This window comes from Myotis nattereri (assembly GCF_964212035.1).
Source record: "Myotis nattereri genome assembly, chromosome: 14".
Taxonomy (NCBI): domain Eukaryota; kingdom Metazoa; phylum Chordata; class Mammalia; order Chiroptera; family Vespertilionidae; genus Myotis; species Myotis nattereri.
This window is the reverse complement of record NC_138089.1, coordinates 21,293,906-21,309,354: the sequence shown is the minus strand read 5'-3', so window position 1 is coordinate 21,309,354 and position 15,449 is coordinate 21,293,906. Positions and strand designations below refer to the sequence as shown.

General features: G+C 38.9%; 1 protein-coding gene across 1 annotated transcript in view; it reads right to left on the bottom strand.

Moving 5' to 3' along the window:
* The window catches only part of DCP1A (decapping mRNA 1A), a 45,377-nt gene extending 30,294 nt beyond the window's left edge, over window positions 1-15,083 (bottom strand). Inside the window, exons 1-3 of the mRNA XM_081105981.1 lie at window positions 14,928-15,083; window positions 13,252-13,292; window positions 12,055-12,182 (exon numbers count right to left, since the gene is read on the bottom strand). Coding sequence (XP_080962107.1) covers window positions 12,055-12,182; window positions 13,252-13,292; window positions 14,928-15,062 — 304 coding nt within the window. The 5' untranslated portion in view covers window positions 15,063-15,083. The remainder of the gene's footprint in view (window positions 1-12,054; window positions 12,183-13,251; window positions 13,293-14,927) is intronic.
* Between the last annotated feature and the right edge of the window lie 366 nt (window positions 15,084-15,449).

Here is a 15,449-nt window from a genome sequence, read left to right as displayed (position 1 = left end):
GAGGCACAATGAAAAGAAAGAATCTGCTTGGGAAATTCTAAAAAGTTGATGGACTCACAAAGTTAACAGGAGGCCCCTGGTGGAGGCTCTGCGTGCACACTAAGCAGCAGCCTATAGCAGACACAGAGCAATACCGATTTCTGAAATGTCTGACCTAACGGTGCAGCAGGTCAACCTGGGAGTCTAAGTGTCTTCATTTTCATGGTGTTTTTACCTCTTCAATCTACAAATGTGGCAACAGCAAGGCACTTTCCTTATCTTGGCCCAGAAGGCCAGACTAATGCAGTTGCCACAGCTCCTTTCCCTTCACTGATTACAGAGTCATACCCACCACAAGCAGAGCTGCGGCTGAGGGTGGAAGACGGCCTGCCTTTCCTCAGGCTCAGGAACAAGCCCTGTGCTGAAGTCAAAGATCATAAAGAACGAACTGGGGAACTTTTAAAACTGTTTATAAATTTCTTTCAGTTTGGAGGTAGAACTCACATTTTTTGACTTGACAAATTATAAAATTCTCTTGCAAGGAAATTTCCTGCACTGTGCTTTAAGTCTGAAGATCCCTGCCTAATGCCAACAGCCACCTATCATCTCTACTGTTCTGAGTCTTACCCTTGAACTGAGAAAGGACAAGCAGAGAAAAAAAAAAAGGCACACACTACAGTATTTCTTCTACTAAAACTTTCCATTTGGCAGCTGCATTTTCAACACTATGGAAATGAATCTCCCTGCTTTTGCTAGTGATCTAATTTTAATTAAAAATGCTCTGTATCAAGAGACTGATTGCCGATATAAAGGAAAAGTTGTAAGTGAAGCGGAAACTAAGGGGTACTTCTCACAGGCTTTTGGAGGTAAGTTCTTAAAAATATTAAAAAGCAGTAATATTTTTATTTTCAATTGTTCTTGCTATGGTGATTTTCTGTTGTTGTTAAGCAGGTTAAGCAACATACTTTGTTCATTTTCCCAAAAGTACTTCTGGATTATTGAAAACATTTTAAAATACAAAAAGTGGCATTCAGCGGGTGACCCAGGCCTCAGGTGCTGGGTTGGAGAAGCATGAAGAGCTGTCCTTGTCTCTCTGGTGGATCAGGTGTTCATTATTTCTAGCCTAATCATTCAAATTTACAATGAAAAATTCTCAAATCACAGATCTTAATTAATTGGCTTGTTTTAAGAATAAGCATAGCACTGGGATTAATACAGTAGCATATTTCATTAAGAATCCTGACCCTTACCAGAAAGGCAGAATTTGACACTGAAACTTTTAACCAGTTTTATGACTTCTGCTGATAATTTTTTAAGAAAATACAATAGAACCAAAGGACAAATAAAATTCTTTAAGGCTGGTCTGAGTGCAGTGGTATCTAGAATTAATTGATCACAGCAAGTTACAGATTTCCCCCCTGGCTGGGTAGGCCCGTTGGTTAGAGCATTGTCCTGATATGCCAAAGTTGTGGGTTTGATCCTGGGTCAGGGGACATACAAGAATCAACCAAAAAATGCATAAATAAGTAGAACAACAAATTGATGTTCCTCTCTCTCTCTCCTTAAAAAAAATTTTTTAAAATTACACAACAGTTATAATCATCTTGTTTGTTTAAAAGCAAAGTAAAAGACAATACTGACACAGTTTTTGCAAAGAAAATCATTAAATGACAGAATTGATTTTGCAGAGCTTAACGGTACCAACAACCTCTATCTTAATATTTTCAATTAAGCAAGTTATATTGTAAACTCTTTAGTTGTAACAGAAAGACCAAATTTACTTGCTTTTATTTTTTTATTAATTCAAACACTGAATTTTGGATTTTAAAAAAATTGCTCAGAATCCACTTTACAAAAATATTCTTGGGGCATTTCATAATAAAGTCGTAAGTAGATACTACATACGCACAGATTCCAGGTCACCACCTTCATTCTGAAAGGAGCCCACAGAAATGGAAATCAAGAGACTCCTGACACTGGTCTTGGGGGAAAGCACCTTCCCAGAGGAACATACTAGTGAGGTATGTGCTTATAGCAGGTGCTCACCAAATGCTGCAGAATAGTGTAAAGTAGAAGTATCATTTCTTCACTGCAGAAAAGTGGTCTGTGGAGACACATGTCCTACGATAAGGTCAGAAATGTACAGATTCTATATCTGCTTTTTCAGAGGCTGGCCTCTATATGGAGAACTAACTGTCCTAATACCATTTACTAAACAGAACATTCCTCTCAGCATTTTATCGTTATGATGGGAGAGATTTTAAACTACTGACCCAATAATTTTTTTGTTCATGACTCCATTCAGATCTATTTATTCCTGAGTAAGTTTTACTACACTGGTTTTCCCAGGAAACTGTCCATATAATCTAATTTTAAACTTTCAGAAAAAATTTCTTCATAGTGGTTTTTTTTTTAAAAAACAAAACAAAACAGGTGTTTTCTACCTTTAGTTGCAATATGTAAAATTCCTAATACTGCCTTGTATGCCTCCCTCACTCTTTTTGTTGCTGTTAGATCAATCATGTTATAGGGGAGAGTTTATTTTATTTAATTTATTGATTTTAAGAGAGAGAACCATCGATTTGTTATCTACTTATTTATGCTCTTATATGTGCCCTGACCAAGAATCAAACTCACAACCTTGGCATATGGGACAATGCTCTAACCAACTGAGCTACCCGATCAGGGCCAGGAAGAGTTTTTCAAAAATATTTTGCCGATTCTTTCTATTGAAATTTCTACATTTTCCACTAATTTCTACTCATCTATGTTTTCCTTCAACTTAACTCAGATTTTTCTTTTTCCTCTCTAACTTCTTGGGCTGGGTGGCCTACATGTAGTAATTTTTATAAAATTCTAATATGTACTTGGAATAAAATGCACATTCTTGAATTCCTGGAAGCAGGATTCTATATATGTCCATTAGATCAAGCTTAACTGTACTGTTTAAATATACTATAACCTTACTGAGTTGTCTACTTTATCTGTCAATTACTAAGGTGGCCTGTTAAAATCCCCAACAATAACTATATATTTTTAATATTCCATATGTATTTCTGAAATATACTAGGTACATATTAGTTTGAAATTGTTTTATCTTCTAGGTAATTTACTCCTGTTATCATTATGTGGTAAATTTTATCCCTGATGTTTTTATTTTAGAATCTATCATGATTAACACAGCTATATCAGCCATGTTTGGTTGGTTAACAGTTATCTGACATACCTCATTTTATCCCTCACCTTTCAACTTTTCCAGGTTTTCGAGTTTTAAGATTTTTGAAAGTAGTACAAATGGCAAATTCTGTTTTTTAAAAAATACTTTTTTTATTGATTTCAGAGAGAAAGGGAGGGAGTAGAGAGATAGAAACATCAATGATGAGAGAGAACCACCGAATGGCCATCTCCTGCAAGCCCCTTACTGGGGGATTGAGCCTGCAACCCTGGCATGTGCCCTTGGTCAGAATCGAACCTGGGACCCCTCAGTTCGCAGGCTGATGCTCTATCCACTGAGCCAAACTGGCCAGGGCAAATTCTGTATCTTTATCCAATGTCTTTTAACTCATAGGTTTAGTTCACTTAACATTTGTTCTAATAACTGATTCATTTATCTTAGCCATTTTATTTTGGGCTATTTCCCATGGCTTCTATTTACTTTTTTCCAATCTGGGTTTGTACTGGTTTAAAAGTCAAGACATCCGCCCCAACCAGTGTGGCTCAGTGGATAGAGCGTGGGCCTGCGGACTGAAAGGTACCAGGTTCAATTCCGGTCAAGGGCATGTACCTTGGTTGCGGGCACATCCCCAGTAGGGGGTGTGCAGGAGGCAGCTGATCGATGTCTCTAACTCTCTATCCCTCTCCCTTCCTCTCTGTAAAAAGTCAATAAAATATATTAAAAAAAAAAAAGTCAAGACATCCTATTTTTATTATGCAGTGGTTACCCTGAATCATTTGAACACACATACCTTGATTTAAAAGTCTATGATTAATCAATTTATCTCACTTCAGACTTGGGATGCTTTAGATTTGAACAGCTTTTATGCTGCTGCTATCTAGTATTTTTGCTTCACCTTTATACTACCTCGATTCAACCTAGTGATTTTATTGCTGTATACAGTTACTGTTTATTTTGACTTATTTCCTTCTCATTGCTCATTAGTTTCTTAAATTTCATTTCTTATTCCTGTGCTCAGCTTTTTTACTTTAAAACTATAGTCTTTATAACTGCACCATTCAATTTAAATTATATACAATTACAAATTCAGTTCCACTAGGCACATTTCAAATGCCCAATAGCAACATGTGAGTAAATGCTACCTACTAGACCAGTGATGGCGAGCCTATGACATGCGTGTCAGAGGTGACACGCGAACTCATTTTTTTGGTTGATTTTTCTTTGTTAAATGGCATTTAAATATATAAAATAAATATCAAAAATGTAAGTCTTTGTTTTACTATGGTTGCAAATATCAAAAAATTTCTATATGTGACACAGCACCAGAGTTAGAGTTTTTCAAAATGCTGACACGCCAAGCTCAAAAGGTTCGCCATCACTGTAGACAGCACTGCTTTAGAAGTGACTTCTGCAGGGTCTGTTGGAGGCAGAAGTTCTGTTTTGTTGAAAAAAGTCTTTATTTTGTTCTCTCCCTTTATTTTTTTAAATAAAATTTTTCTGAGGAGAGAAACACCGATTTTTTTGTTCCACTTATTTATGCATTAATTGGTTAACTGATTAATTGCATGTGGTCTGACCAGGGATTGAACCTTCAAGCTTGCTTGGTATATCAGGGTGATGCTCTTAACCAACCTTGAGCTAACCAGCCAAGGCCATTTTGTTCTCTTGAATTACTAAATTGCTGGTTGATCTTCCCCTGCCTCAATACTCTGAAAATATTATTCCTTTGTCTGCCAAACTCAGTAGCTGCAACTAAATAGACTGTCTAGGTGTTGCTCTTTGTAAATAATCAACCTCAGGCAGCCTTTGGTTGCTGCTGTCTGCCTTTGATGATTTACCATGTGCTCAGGTTTGTATTTATTTCTATTTATTATGCTTGGGGACTTACTCTACTGCCTACAACTGAAATTTATATCTTTCATAGATTCTGAAAAATTCTCAAACTCTTCAAATACTACCTCTCTCTAGAGTTTATCATTCTGAATTCTTCTCTGTCATCTGTAGACTTTACAATTCTATTTTCTCTATCAAATTTTTCATTTCTTTCCTACTGTGGGATGCATTTTGGATACTACCCTCCAATGTCTCCAATTTCCCAATATTCTTTCCAATTGTTGAGTCCAGGTAGAAAATTTATTTCAATAATTAAAAATTTAATTTCTAGAAGTTCTACTTGGTTATTTTTTACATATACCTGTCATTTTACTTTATAATCCACACCTGACATTAAAGTCTATCTCAGTAGTTCTCAACCTTCCTAATGCCGCAACCCTTTAATACAGAGTCTCATGTTGTGGTGGCCCTCAACCATAAAATTATTTTTGTTGCTACTTCATAACTGTAATTTTGCTACTGTTATGAATCGTAATGTAAATATCTGATATGCAGGATGTATTTTCATTGTTACAAATTGAACATAATTAAAGCATAGTGATTAATCACAAAAACAATATGTAATTATATATGTGCTTTCCTATGGTCTTAGGCGACCCCTGTGTAAGGGTCGTTCGACCCCCAAAGGGGTCGCGACCCACAGGTTGAGAACCACTGCTCTATCTGATCATTTCATTGATTTTAGAGAGAGAGAGAGGAAGGTAGAGAGAGAAAACATCAATGTGAGAGAAAAATATTGATCAGTTGCCTCCCGTATGCACCCTGACTGGAGATTGAACCCATAGCCTTTTGATATACGGGACAATGCTGTAACTAATTGAGCCACCCTGGCCAGGGCCGATCATTTCAATAACTAAAGTTTTTGGGAAGGGTCAGCCAATCCTGTTGTTTGTTGTACCCTACCTCTCACTGACGGTGAATTATTTCCTTGTACATTTAGTAGTAACTTTGGATCGTGAAACTTATCAATGAGACCCCTTGGCAATTTGGGTTAAGGATGTGTCCTTCCAGAAGGGTTTTGCATTGGCTTTGGCCAGGTGTTCTAGAATAATCACCAGTTAAGGGTTAATTGTATGTTAATTTTTTGGCCTGGGTAAGAAATTACACCAAATGAATGATATAACTTAACTCCAAATCTGAATGAGAGGAGTCTCATGGTTACTATTTTTAGGGGAGACATGTGCCCTCTAACTCACAGCCCAGACTGAGATATAAACCTGCCTGTCATCTCTCTAGATTGATGGGCCAATTTCTTTCTAATTTATTATTATGTAACTTATTAGGGGACCTGGCTATAGGCTGGTATGTGGGTCTCAGCTCCAACTCTGCCCCTCATTAGGACTCAAGGTCTTGTCTTCTGATCCCATATAATCATAACGGAGTCCTTGTATTAAGTAAAGCTCCCCATCTCCAAACACCCCTAACAGCTGGCAGCCAGTGTCAGGCCACAGGCTTTCCAGCTTAGCTTTCAGCCTTCACCTTGATGCTAGCCTACTGCAATGCCCGCTATTTCCTTTTTGGCTAAACTATGCATTTAATATTTTATACAATATTTCTAAATGTTTGTAGGAAGAGTTTCTGTCATGCTATTGCTGGACAAAGTTGAAGGGTATTTTCCTTGACATACTTATGCCATAGAACTCCTAGACGTTCAGAGTCTACAAAGAATGATTTTATAATACAGGTAGTATGGACTGTTCATAAATGAACACAGATCAGCAGATTGGTAGTAATGCACATGTTCACACAGCAAAGGAACTATGTTGTTTTTTAAACTAATCATAGATAAGAACTCTCATCAATGTTTTTTTTAAGGAGATTAAAACATTTACTAAAATATAAAGTTTTAGCCAGGAGGCTGTTGTGTTCCAGTATTCTGACAAAAATAAATACCATTCAGATGGGTACTAGACTTATTGGGGTGATCATTTCATAAGTTACCTACTGTCTGATCATATGAGACTAATATAATAGTGTATGTCTACTGTAATTGAAATGCTTCTTCTGAGAGTTTAAAAAAATTTGTCCTAAGATTTCCCATTTTTGTTTATATTTTATGTCATATAAATATTTATATTATATAACAAAATATATTTTATATTTGTATTCATTAAGACATATTTATATTTTCAACTTGTCTAGTAATGGCCCCTACAACATCTGAAAAGAGTATCTGTAAAGACAAGCAGAGTCCCAGCCTGTCATGGTGCAGGTCCAAAGGGATGGGAAGAAGCACACTATGGGCCTGGGTGACAAAAGAACCTGGATAATATCAAAGTCTTTATGACCCTTCCACTAATAAGATCATTTGGCTTGAGTCCAAGATGGACACAGAGTCTATAATACTTTATATTTGTAAGTGCTTGACAAAGTACCTTCACATAAATGATGCCTTTTTCAGATAACCAGGACACAACAGTGGTTTAAGCAATTTATCGGTAAAATGGCAAAGCCTAGAATAGAATTCTTGTCTGCAAACTAAATCCAATGCCAAGTGTTACCATGGCAAAGCCACCCTCAGGAGTATCTTCTGCAGTCTTTGTATCTAGAACTCATTTATAAATTTTAAAAAGGAATGACTAAATGGAAGCATAAAAATCTAACCCAAAGCTTCGCAAGTGCTTGTTCAATTCAGGTATGGCAACAAAAGGACATGGTTGAACATGGATGCCTGCTTTAGATTTCCACTGTTCAGTCGAGAGCCTCATGACTATTTAAATGCAAATTGATTCAAGTAAATAAACTAAAAGAAAAAATTTCCTTTGTTGCACTAGCCACATTTTAAATGCCCAACAGTCACATGTGGCTGGTGGTGGCTACATGGGACAGTATTGATATAGAAAGTTTCTAACATCAGACATCTACTGACAGCTATGCTCTAGGACAGCGTGCGCCAACCTTTCGCACCTCACGGAGCACCAGTGGTCTAAGGACCATTGGCTGCTGACTGCTGCTCTAGGATATGGATGAATGAAGCAATTTCATTGTTGCAGGGGAATAGAAAGAACTTCGGCTTTGAAGCTCAACAGACCTAGATTTGAATTCTGCCTCTATCACTTACAAACTCTGTGACTTGAACAAGTTTCTTAACTTTTCTTGGACTTGTTTCCTCATCTGTAAGTCAGTAATCAGAAATAAGGTGCTTGGAATATCATTTTTGCTTAGTAACTACAGATTCTGCAGTCTCCCTAACCCTCAATGAGCCCCACTGCAGTCCTGTGGTTACCAAAAGGCCCTTGCACAGTATATAAAAACATACTGCATGATCACACTCATTTATGAATAATAAAGACCATTATAAACTGATGAACAAAATAGACACAGAGGCAGAGCAGCATTGAACAGACTGTCAAACTACAGCAGGAAGCCCGGGGAGGGTTGGGGAGGGGGTGGTAAGAGATCAACCTAAGGACTTGTATGCATGCATATAAGCATAACCAATGGACACAAGACACTGGGGGGTAGGGGAGGCCAGGGGAATGTCAAGGGGGGGGGGGGGGAAGAGACATATGTAATACTCTTTGTAATACTTTAAGCAATAAAAACAAACAAACAAACAAAAAAAACAAACTGCTTCTGAAAGATTCAAGACAGTCACCAAACCCAAGTCCTTGAATAGGGTTAGCATTTTCTTTGTGAGATTTTTCCCTTTTTTCTGGGGGGTATGATGGTGGTGGTGAGCATTTTATATAAATAAAGAAAAATAAAATAATTTGGAATTAGAAAAAATTATAGTTCAATTTTCTATTATATTAAATCTAAAAATTGATTTGAGTGAAAGAAGCTGGATCTGAAGGTGCAACTTGAGTAAAATGGGTCAGGTGTCTTGGTGGTATTTCCCACAGGAAAATAACAGAAGTGCAGCTACAGAATCAGGTGTAATTACCTATACATACAATCAGACACTAATTAACTTTTTATTTAAAGAACAAATCCCTGAACAACTCAACAGTTTGCTGACCTACTGTTAAGATGAGACACACGATATAGACTACTCCAGAGAGGCCTTAACAGTCCCAGGTCACTTTATGCTATCCTGTCACTTCTCCTCGTTACAGCTATTTCTTTAAATATTCCCCCAAGCTTCTTTTCTAGACTTTCTAATATGCCCACAGTGTTGTACTTGACCTTCCCAGGCCTTTCTCTGGTCTGAAAACAAGCTGACGTGTGCTTGAATTTCTAATTAGCAATTTCAGAAACTCGAAGACTGTTAGGAGATGATTCAGAGCCCAATTAAATGGTAAATGAAATGATCTGGTTAAGTGAGTTTTCTGTTTAACTAGGACAGTGGTTCTCAACCTTGGCTGCACATTAGAATCACCTGGGAATCTTTTTAAAATCCTGATCTCTGGGCCTCATCCTCCGGAAATTCTGTTAGTAACAAAGAAACAGAATTTCCGGAGGATGAGGCCCAGAGATCAGGATTTTAAAAAGATTCCCAGGTGCCCTAACTGGTTTGGCTCAGTGGATAGAGCATTAGCCTACGGACGAAAGGGTCCCAGATTCGATTCCGGTCAAGGACACGTACCTTGGTTGCTGGCACATTCCCAGTAAGGAGTGTGCAGGAGGCAGCTGATCGATGTTTCTCTCTCATTGATGTTTCTAACTCTCTATCCCTCTCCCTCCCTCCATTTGTAAAAAATCAATAAAATATATTAAAAAAAAAAAAAAGATTCCCAGGTGATTCTAATGTGCAGCCAAGGTTGAGAACCACTGAACTAGGAAAACCTTTGTTTCAATCTCTTTAGCTGAAAATCTCTAAAACAAAACGCATTAGTGCAGTTTTCGGCTCAAGAATACTCTAGTAAACACTACTGATGATTTAAGGTCTTAACATTACAACAAATTAACCTATGATGCTGATACTATGCTGGGTTACAGAATATTGACGTTTTTATACTGACCCCAGATTACACTTACTTGCTACTTTCACAAAATAAAATCTAACATTAGCTTGCTTTCTTATAATTTGCCTTCCTTTCTTCCACACATGGATATAGAAATATTTCCAGATAACTGAAGCTCTGATTAGTTACTTTTGGTTAATCATGGTTCCATTTTATGTGTGTTAAGGTGCATTTTCAACTTTAAAAGAAACTTTACTTGTGAAAGGAATATAATACCATTCACTTTAGGTTTATACTGAATGGTAACTGAGTCAATGGGCCTCTGATAATTTTCCCTACTGATTATTTTAATGATCAAACTGTTCTTAGAAGCAATAGCTAAATTAAGTTTTCAGGTAGTAAAGAGCAGAATTAAACCAATTTCTCTTTTTTAAAATTGGATGTGTTCCTTTGCAGAATTTCCCCTTTAACAGAATTTTCAGCACAAAGAAAACAGTCATCTGAAATAACTCTACTGTTAACATTCGTTTAAATAAATCCATCAGAACTATTAGGTATTAAAAGGCATGTCTAGTATGTCCATAGAAATTAAAAATCTCAGAGGTAATTCAATTACCTAGACAAATAGTTTATTAAAAAGAGAGATTCCATTTTACTTAGATGGAATCTAAGTGAGTTAGGGAGAAGAATTTGGGGCTGTTAGCTTCAAAATAGACCTTGCCATTTCTCATTCAGGAAATTAAAAGATGCATAATTTCTAGTAGCTTTTTATATTTTGTTCTGAAGACATCCCCCCAGTTCTAGTTACCTCCGAGTCAAGTGAAATTCAACAGAGTAACTTTTACTTTTTAAGTCAGAAGCAACGTTTGTCTCCAGCAATTTCCTTAGATGATAATTACAGCATAACCTTCTGTCCTCACTCATATGTTCATTACCCACATTGAAATACAGAAACCAAGCACTGCATACTTTTTAGTACACTACATCTTGAATGGACCATTCTAGCTTTGCCGACTATATCCAACCATTGTTAAGAATCTGTAAAATGCCTGAAAGGACCCTGGACTATGAAGCCAAAAAAAAAAAAGGTTATTATCCCCACTCTCCAACTGAGTACCTACCACTCAACTCTGAGTCTCAGTTAACGGCCTGCCTACCCTACACATGCTACTGTATCATCAACATTAACGTATAGTACCTCTTGGCCCAGCACTTGTACCCACCCGACACTCAACTAAACAAACAGATTGAAAAATACCTCGATCAGGGCAAAGATAGTACTTTCTTTGTGGACAGAAACAGCAATCTGTCCCCATCCTGTGTCTCTCAAACTAAGTCCTATTGCTCAGGGGGCATGAGCGGCCAGTAATTCGGTGTCACATGAAAAACAAAGGGTGAGCCCTGACCGGTTTGGCTCAGTGGATAGTGTCCGCCTGCTGACTGAAGGGTCCCAGGTTGGATTCCGGTCAAGGGCATGTACCTTGGTTGCGGGCACATACCCACTGGGGAGTGTTCAGGAGGGAGCTGATCGATGTTTCTCTCTCACTGATGTTTCTAACTTTATCCCTCTCCCTTCCTCTCTGTAAAAAATAAAAAAAAATATACATATATAAAATGTCTTACTCTAGAAAGTTCTCCCTTAAAAAAAAAAAAAAAAGAAAGAAAAACAAAGGGTGAAACTTACCTTCAAACCATGGGAATATAATGTAATGTTACAATATTAAATAGTATAGTTAACTAAAATATCATAAGTTATTGTATACAAAAGTATTTTAATTTTAGAAGCCCAATTTAAAAGATTTTTTCTTACTGAGACTGATTCATAACTATAAAAGAGTATAGACCAAACTTTTTTACAACTTAAAACTCCAAAAATAACGTGCTAATAGAAACTAAAGTCACCCAACTTGAATTGTAAATATATGAACTGCAATAAAACAGACATACTCGCCTGACAAGTGTGGCTCGGTGGTTGAGCATCAACCATGAACCAGGAAGTCACGGCACATGCCCGGGTTGTGGGGTTCGATCCCCAGTAGAGGGTGTGCAGGAAGCAGCCGATCAATGATTCTCATCACTGATGTTTCTCTCTCTCCCTCTCCCTTCCTCTCTGAAATCAGTAAAAATATTTTTTAAAAAACCACAAAGAGATATACTCACAGCTTGCATTTCTATACAGAAGAAATGGTTCATGGAGCTGAAATTCCAAATCTTTATTCACTGGTTCAACAAGATTGTGCATATTCAATCGATTCACAATGGTAAAACCATGGTAAGGTGAAGCTGACCTTAGATTTAATAGAAGAAAAATAATAATCTATAGTCACTGTCAGTTTGCAGAAATGTTATCTACTTATTTCAATTTCTAAGAATGAACATATTATCGCATTACACAATATTAGCATTTACAATAGTAAACAAAAAAATTTAAGTCAGATCATAACCCTCTTCCTCTCAGAAGCTTCCAAGGACTCAGTCCCCCAGAGTAAAGGCCAAAGTCCTTATTATTAAGGCCACAAGGCCTTAGGAGATATGTCTGTCCCCCCTCACCCCCTTCATCTCCTTTGCCTTTTGCTCTTCCTGCTGCAGCCACACGGAGCCTCTTGCCACTCTCCCTAAATACCTCTCTCTGCCTGGATCACTTGACTGACAACACAATGATTTTTCTTGTACCAAACAGGTCTTTCCATAGTTCTCCCGAGTTAGATAGAAAATGCCTCAAATCCTACAGTAAGAAATGTCTTCGGTTCCCATTCCAGGGTGATTCAGTACATGGGATCAATGGTTCTCTCTCATCATTGATGTTTCTCTCTCTCTTTCCCTCTCCCTTCCTCTCTAAAATCAATGAAAATATATTTAAATAACATACACATTACAAAAGACATTGTACACAATCCAGAACTTTTAGGGAGAGAGTGGGAAAGGGGACAGAACCAGAGTCACAGAAGATAATCTCTCATTTAGTAACCACAGAGCAGCAGGACTCATCTTCAACTATACGATTTTATGGAGCTAAGGACATGTATATATTTATTTCAACTATGTATCTTTTTTAATACAGGGGTGGGGGTGGATGGGGAGGAAGGCATCTGTTTTAAGACTCGTTCATTATTAAAAAATGTTTTCTGTTTAAGACTTTGCCAGGATCCTAAATTAGTCCTAGTTCTGTGTGTTCTGAATCACAGGAAGGCTCAAAGACAGACGTAACTTGAGACTCTCACAGCTAGAGATGAATGAATACTTGAAGGGTCAAGCAGGAAGGTTCCAAAGACAAACGAACAACAGGGTTGAACCACTTCACGTGACATTGTTTACCATGACATTTAAAAATATGTACCTTTTTTTTAAAAAACTTACCTTCGATATACAAATAAGGTCCCTTCTATATCAGTCTTCTCCTATAAGAGACAATTAAACAGTTAGGTTTACCCCCATAATGCAATCCCAAATATTCCAAAGGAGAAGAAATACTTCGTGTTTAAGATAACTTTTTAAAATTAATCACTTTTGAACAGGTCAAGCTAACTCCCTCACTCCACCAGCTACTTTTAGCAATTTCTTTTGCATCCTTTCTATGCTACTGATGCATATTAATGTATATGTGATGTTCAACTCGGCAACATGCCTATATCTGCAGCATTTTTTCTTCTTTTAAAAAAATATGTATCATCTTGATTGCCTTAGCTTAAATATCATCATGGAATGTTTACTTCTTGACTTTCAAATGTTATTACAAGTCTTTAATATTTGTCTGCAATCCGTATTTCACAAGTTTATAATTAGGCCAAGAAAGGAAAAACCATTCAGAACAATTGCAAACTAAGCCAATGTTTCTAAAACAGTTACACTTAAAAAAAAAAATCTATAATTTTGTTCTTTGTGGCTTCCCATATGTCCTCCTCTTCAAGGAGGTGAATTAAAGATCTAAAGCAAGATAATCTTGACAACTGCCTTCATCTGAATTAACTTTAATAACACCAAACGCTTTTCACAAAATTACTGGTTACATATAACTTATACCTGTATTAGATCGTAAAGAAAGTGCGATGATGATAATCTTTCATTGTTTTGTTAGCATAAGGATGTTTCCTACTGAAGTGTGAACATCAGTCATTTATAAATCCAATTCACCAAACATTTACGGATGATTGTTCTAAGTGTAAATAAAACCTATGTGGTTGAATGAGTTAATGAAGAAGGACCAATTAATTACCAGACAACAGGAAATTATGTAATTAAAGCAATGAAGGAAGCTTCAAACAGGGACCAAGTCAGTGAACAGACTGAATGTAACTTTTTCGGACCCCCTCCCGTGCAAACAAACAAAAACAAAAACAAAAAAACCAAAAGTATTTAGTCTGATGGGAGCATTCAGGGATGACATCACGAGCAGCACAGCTGGCACGAGACACCTTTACGGCCACTCTTCTCCAAAGGCTTCAAGGGAACTTAATTAACATGGAAGCCCTTTCAAGTGCCTTGAAGTCTTTCCCCAAACTCTGGAAACTGAGTGTAGTTGGGTAAAAGCGGGGCTTACCCACACCTCTCTTCCAAGCACGGAAACTAACTGGATTTTAATCTTTAGATCCAAATGACCTCTGCGAAGGGGGCCCTTATTGATGTCTGTTGCAGGGGGGAGGAGGAGCGCCGGCTTCGTAGATTTTGTGTATGTAATTTACCGATAATCCTCAATCTTGCAGGTATCTTTCTGACCTCCCCGGTCTCATATCCCTAACACATCAGCAAAGAAGGCAGATCACCCATCTCCCCGGACCCGACCCCAAGGCACTGATCCTCCTCCAACCCTCCCCTCGGTCGGCTTTCCCCCCCGGATGTCTGGGGCCTATTTCTTCGGCTCCTCTTTCCCAATCCCGAGGCCCCGACACCCCTCGGGCGCCGGTCAGGTTCTCCAGTCCTTGGCCTCGTCTCTGCCGCCCTGGCCTCCGGCATCACCTCCCACCCAGGGCGGTCCGCGCGGCCCCTTTAAGAGGCGGTGGCCGGGCTGTAGACCTCAGTGGCCTGCGGGCACTCACCCACTGGTTGGCCTTGGGGCAGAAGGTGTACAGAGCCACCTGGCCCGTGAGGTCTGCGATGCTGGTGATGTAGGGGTCGTGCTGCTTCAGAGCCGCTAAGCTCATCTCCTGCCCAGCTCGACTCAGCGACTCCATCTTGAATTCTCGAGCCGAGCCCCTCTGGAGGGGGCGGAGTCGCGGATAGGAAGGTGCCTTCGCAGCAAAGTTCCCCCAGCAGAGTCTGCGCCCTCGACTTCCGCCTCTCCGCTGGGCCTCACGGCTGGGCGGTACGGTAGCTATCATGCTCCGCTGCGCCCACACCCCGGAAACCGGGTTCCGGCGTCGTTAGGTCCCGGGTGCGGGTGGGCGCACACGGCCCCGCGGGGGAGCTGGCAGGCAGGGGCCCCAGGCACTTCCCTCCCGCCGGCTGCACCGCCCCGACGCCCGGACCCAGGCTGCCCGCGAGCTCGCTCCGAGCTCCTGCCCGACGAGGTTGGACACTGACGCGGGACCTGCTGCGGCGGGGGCACGGGCAGCGCCCGG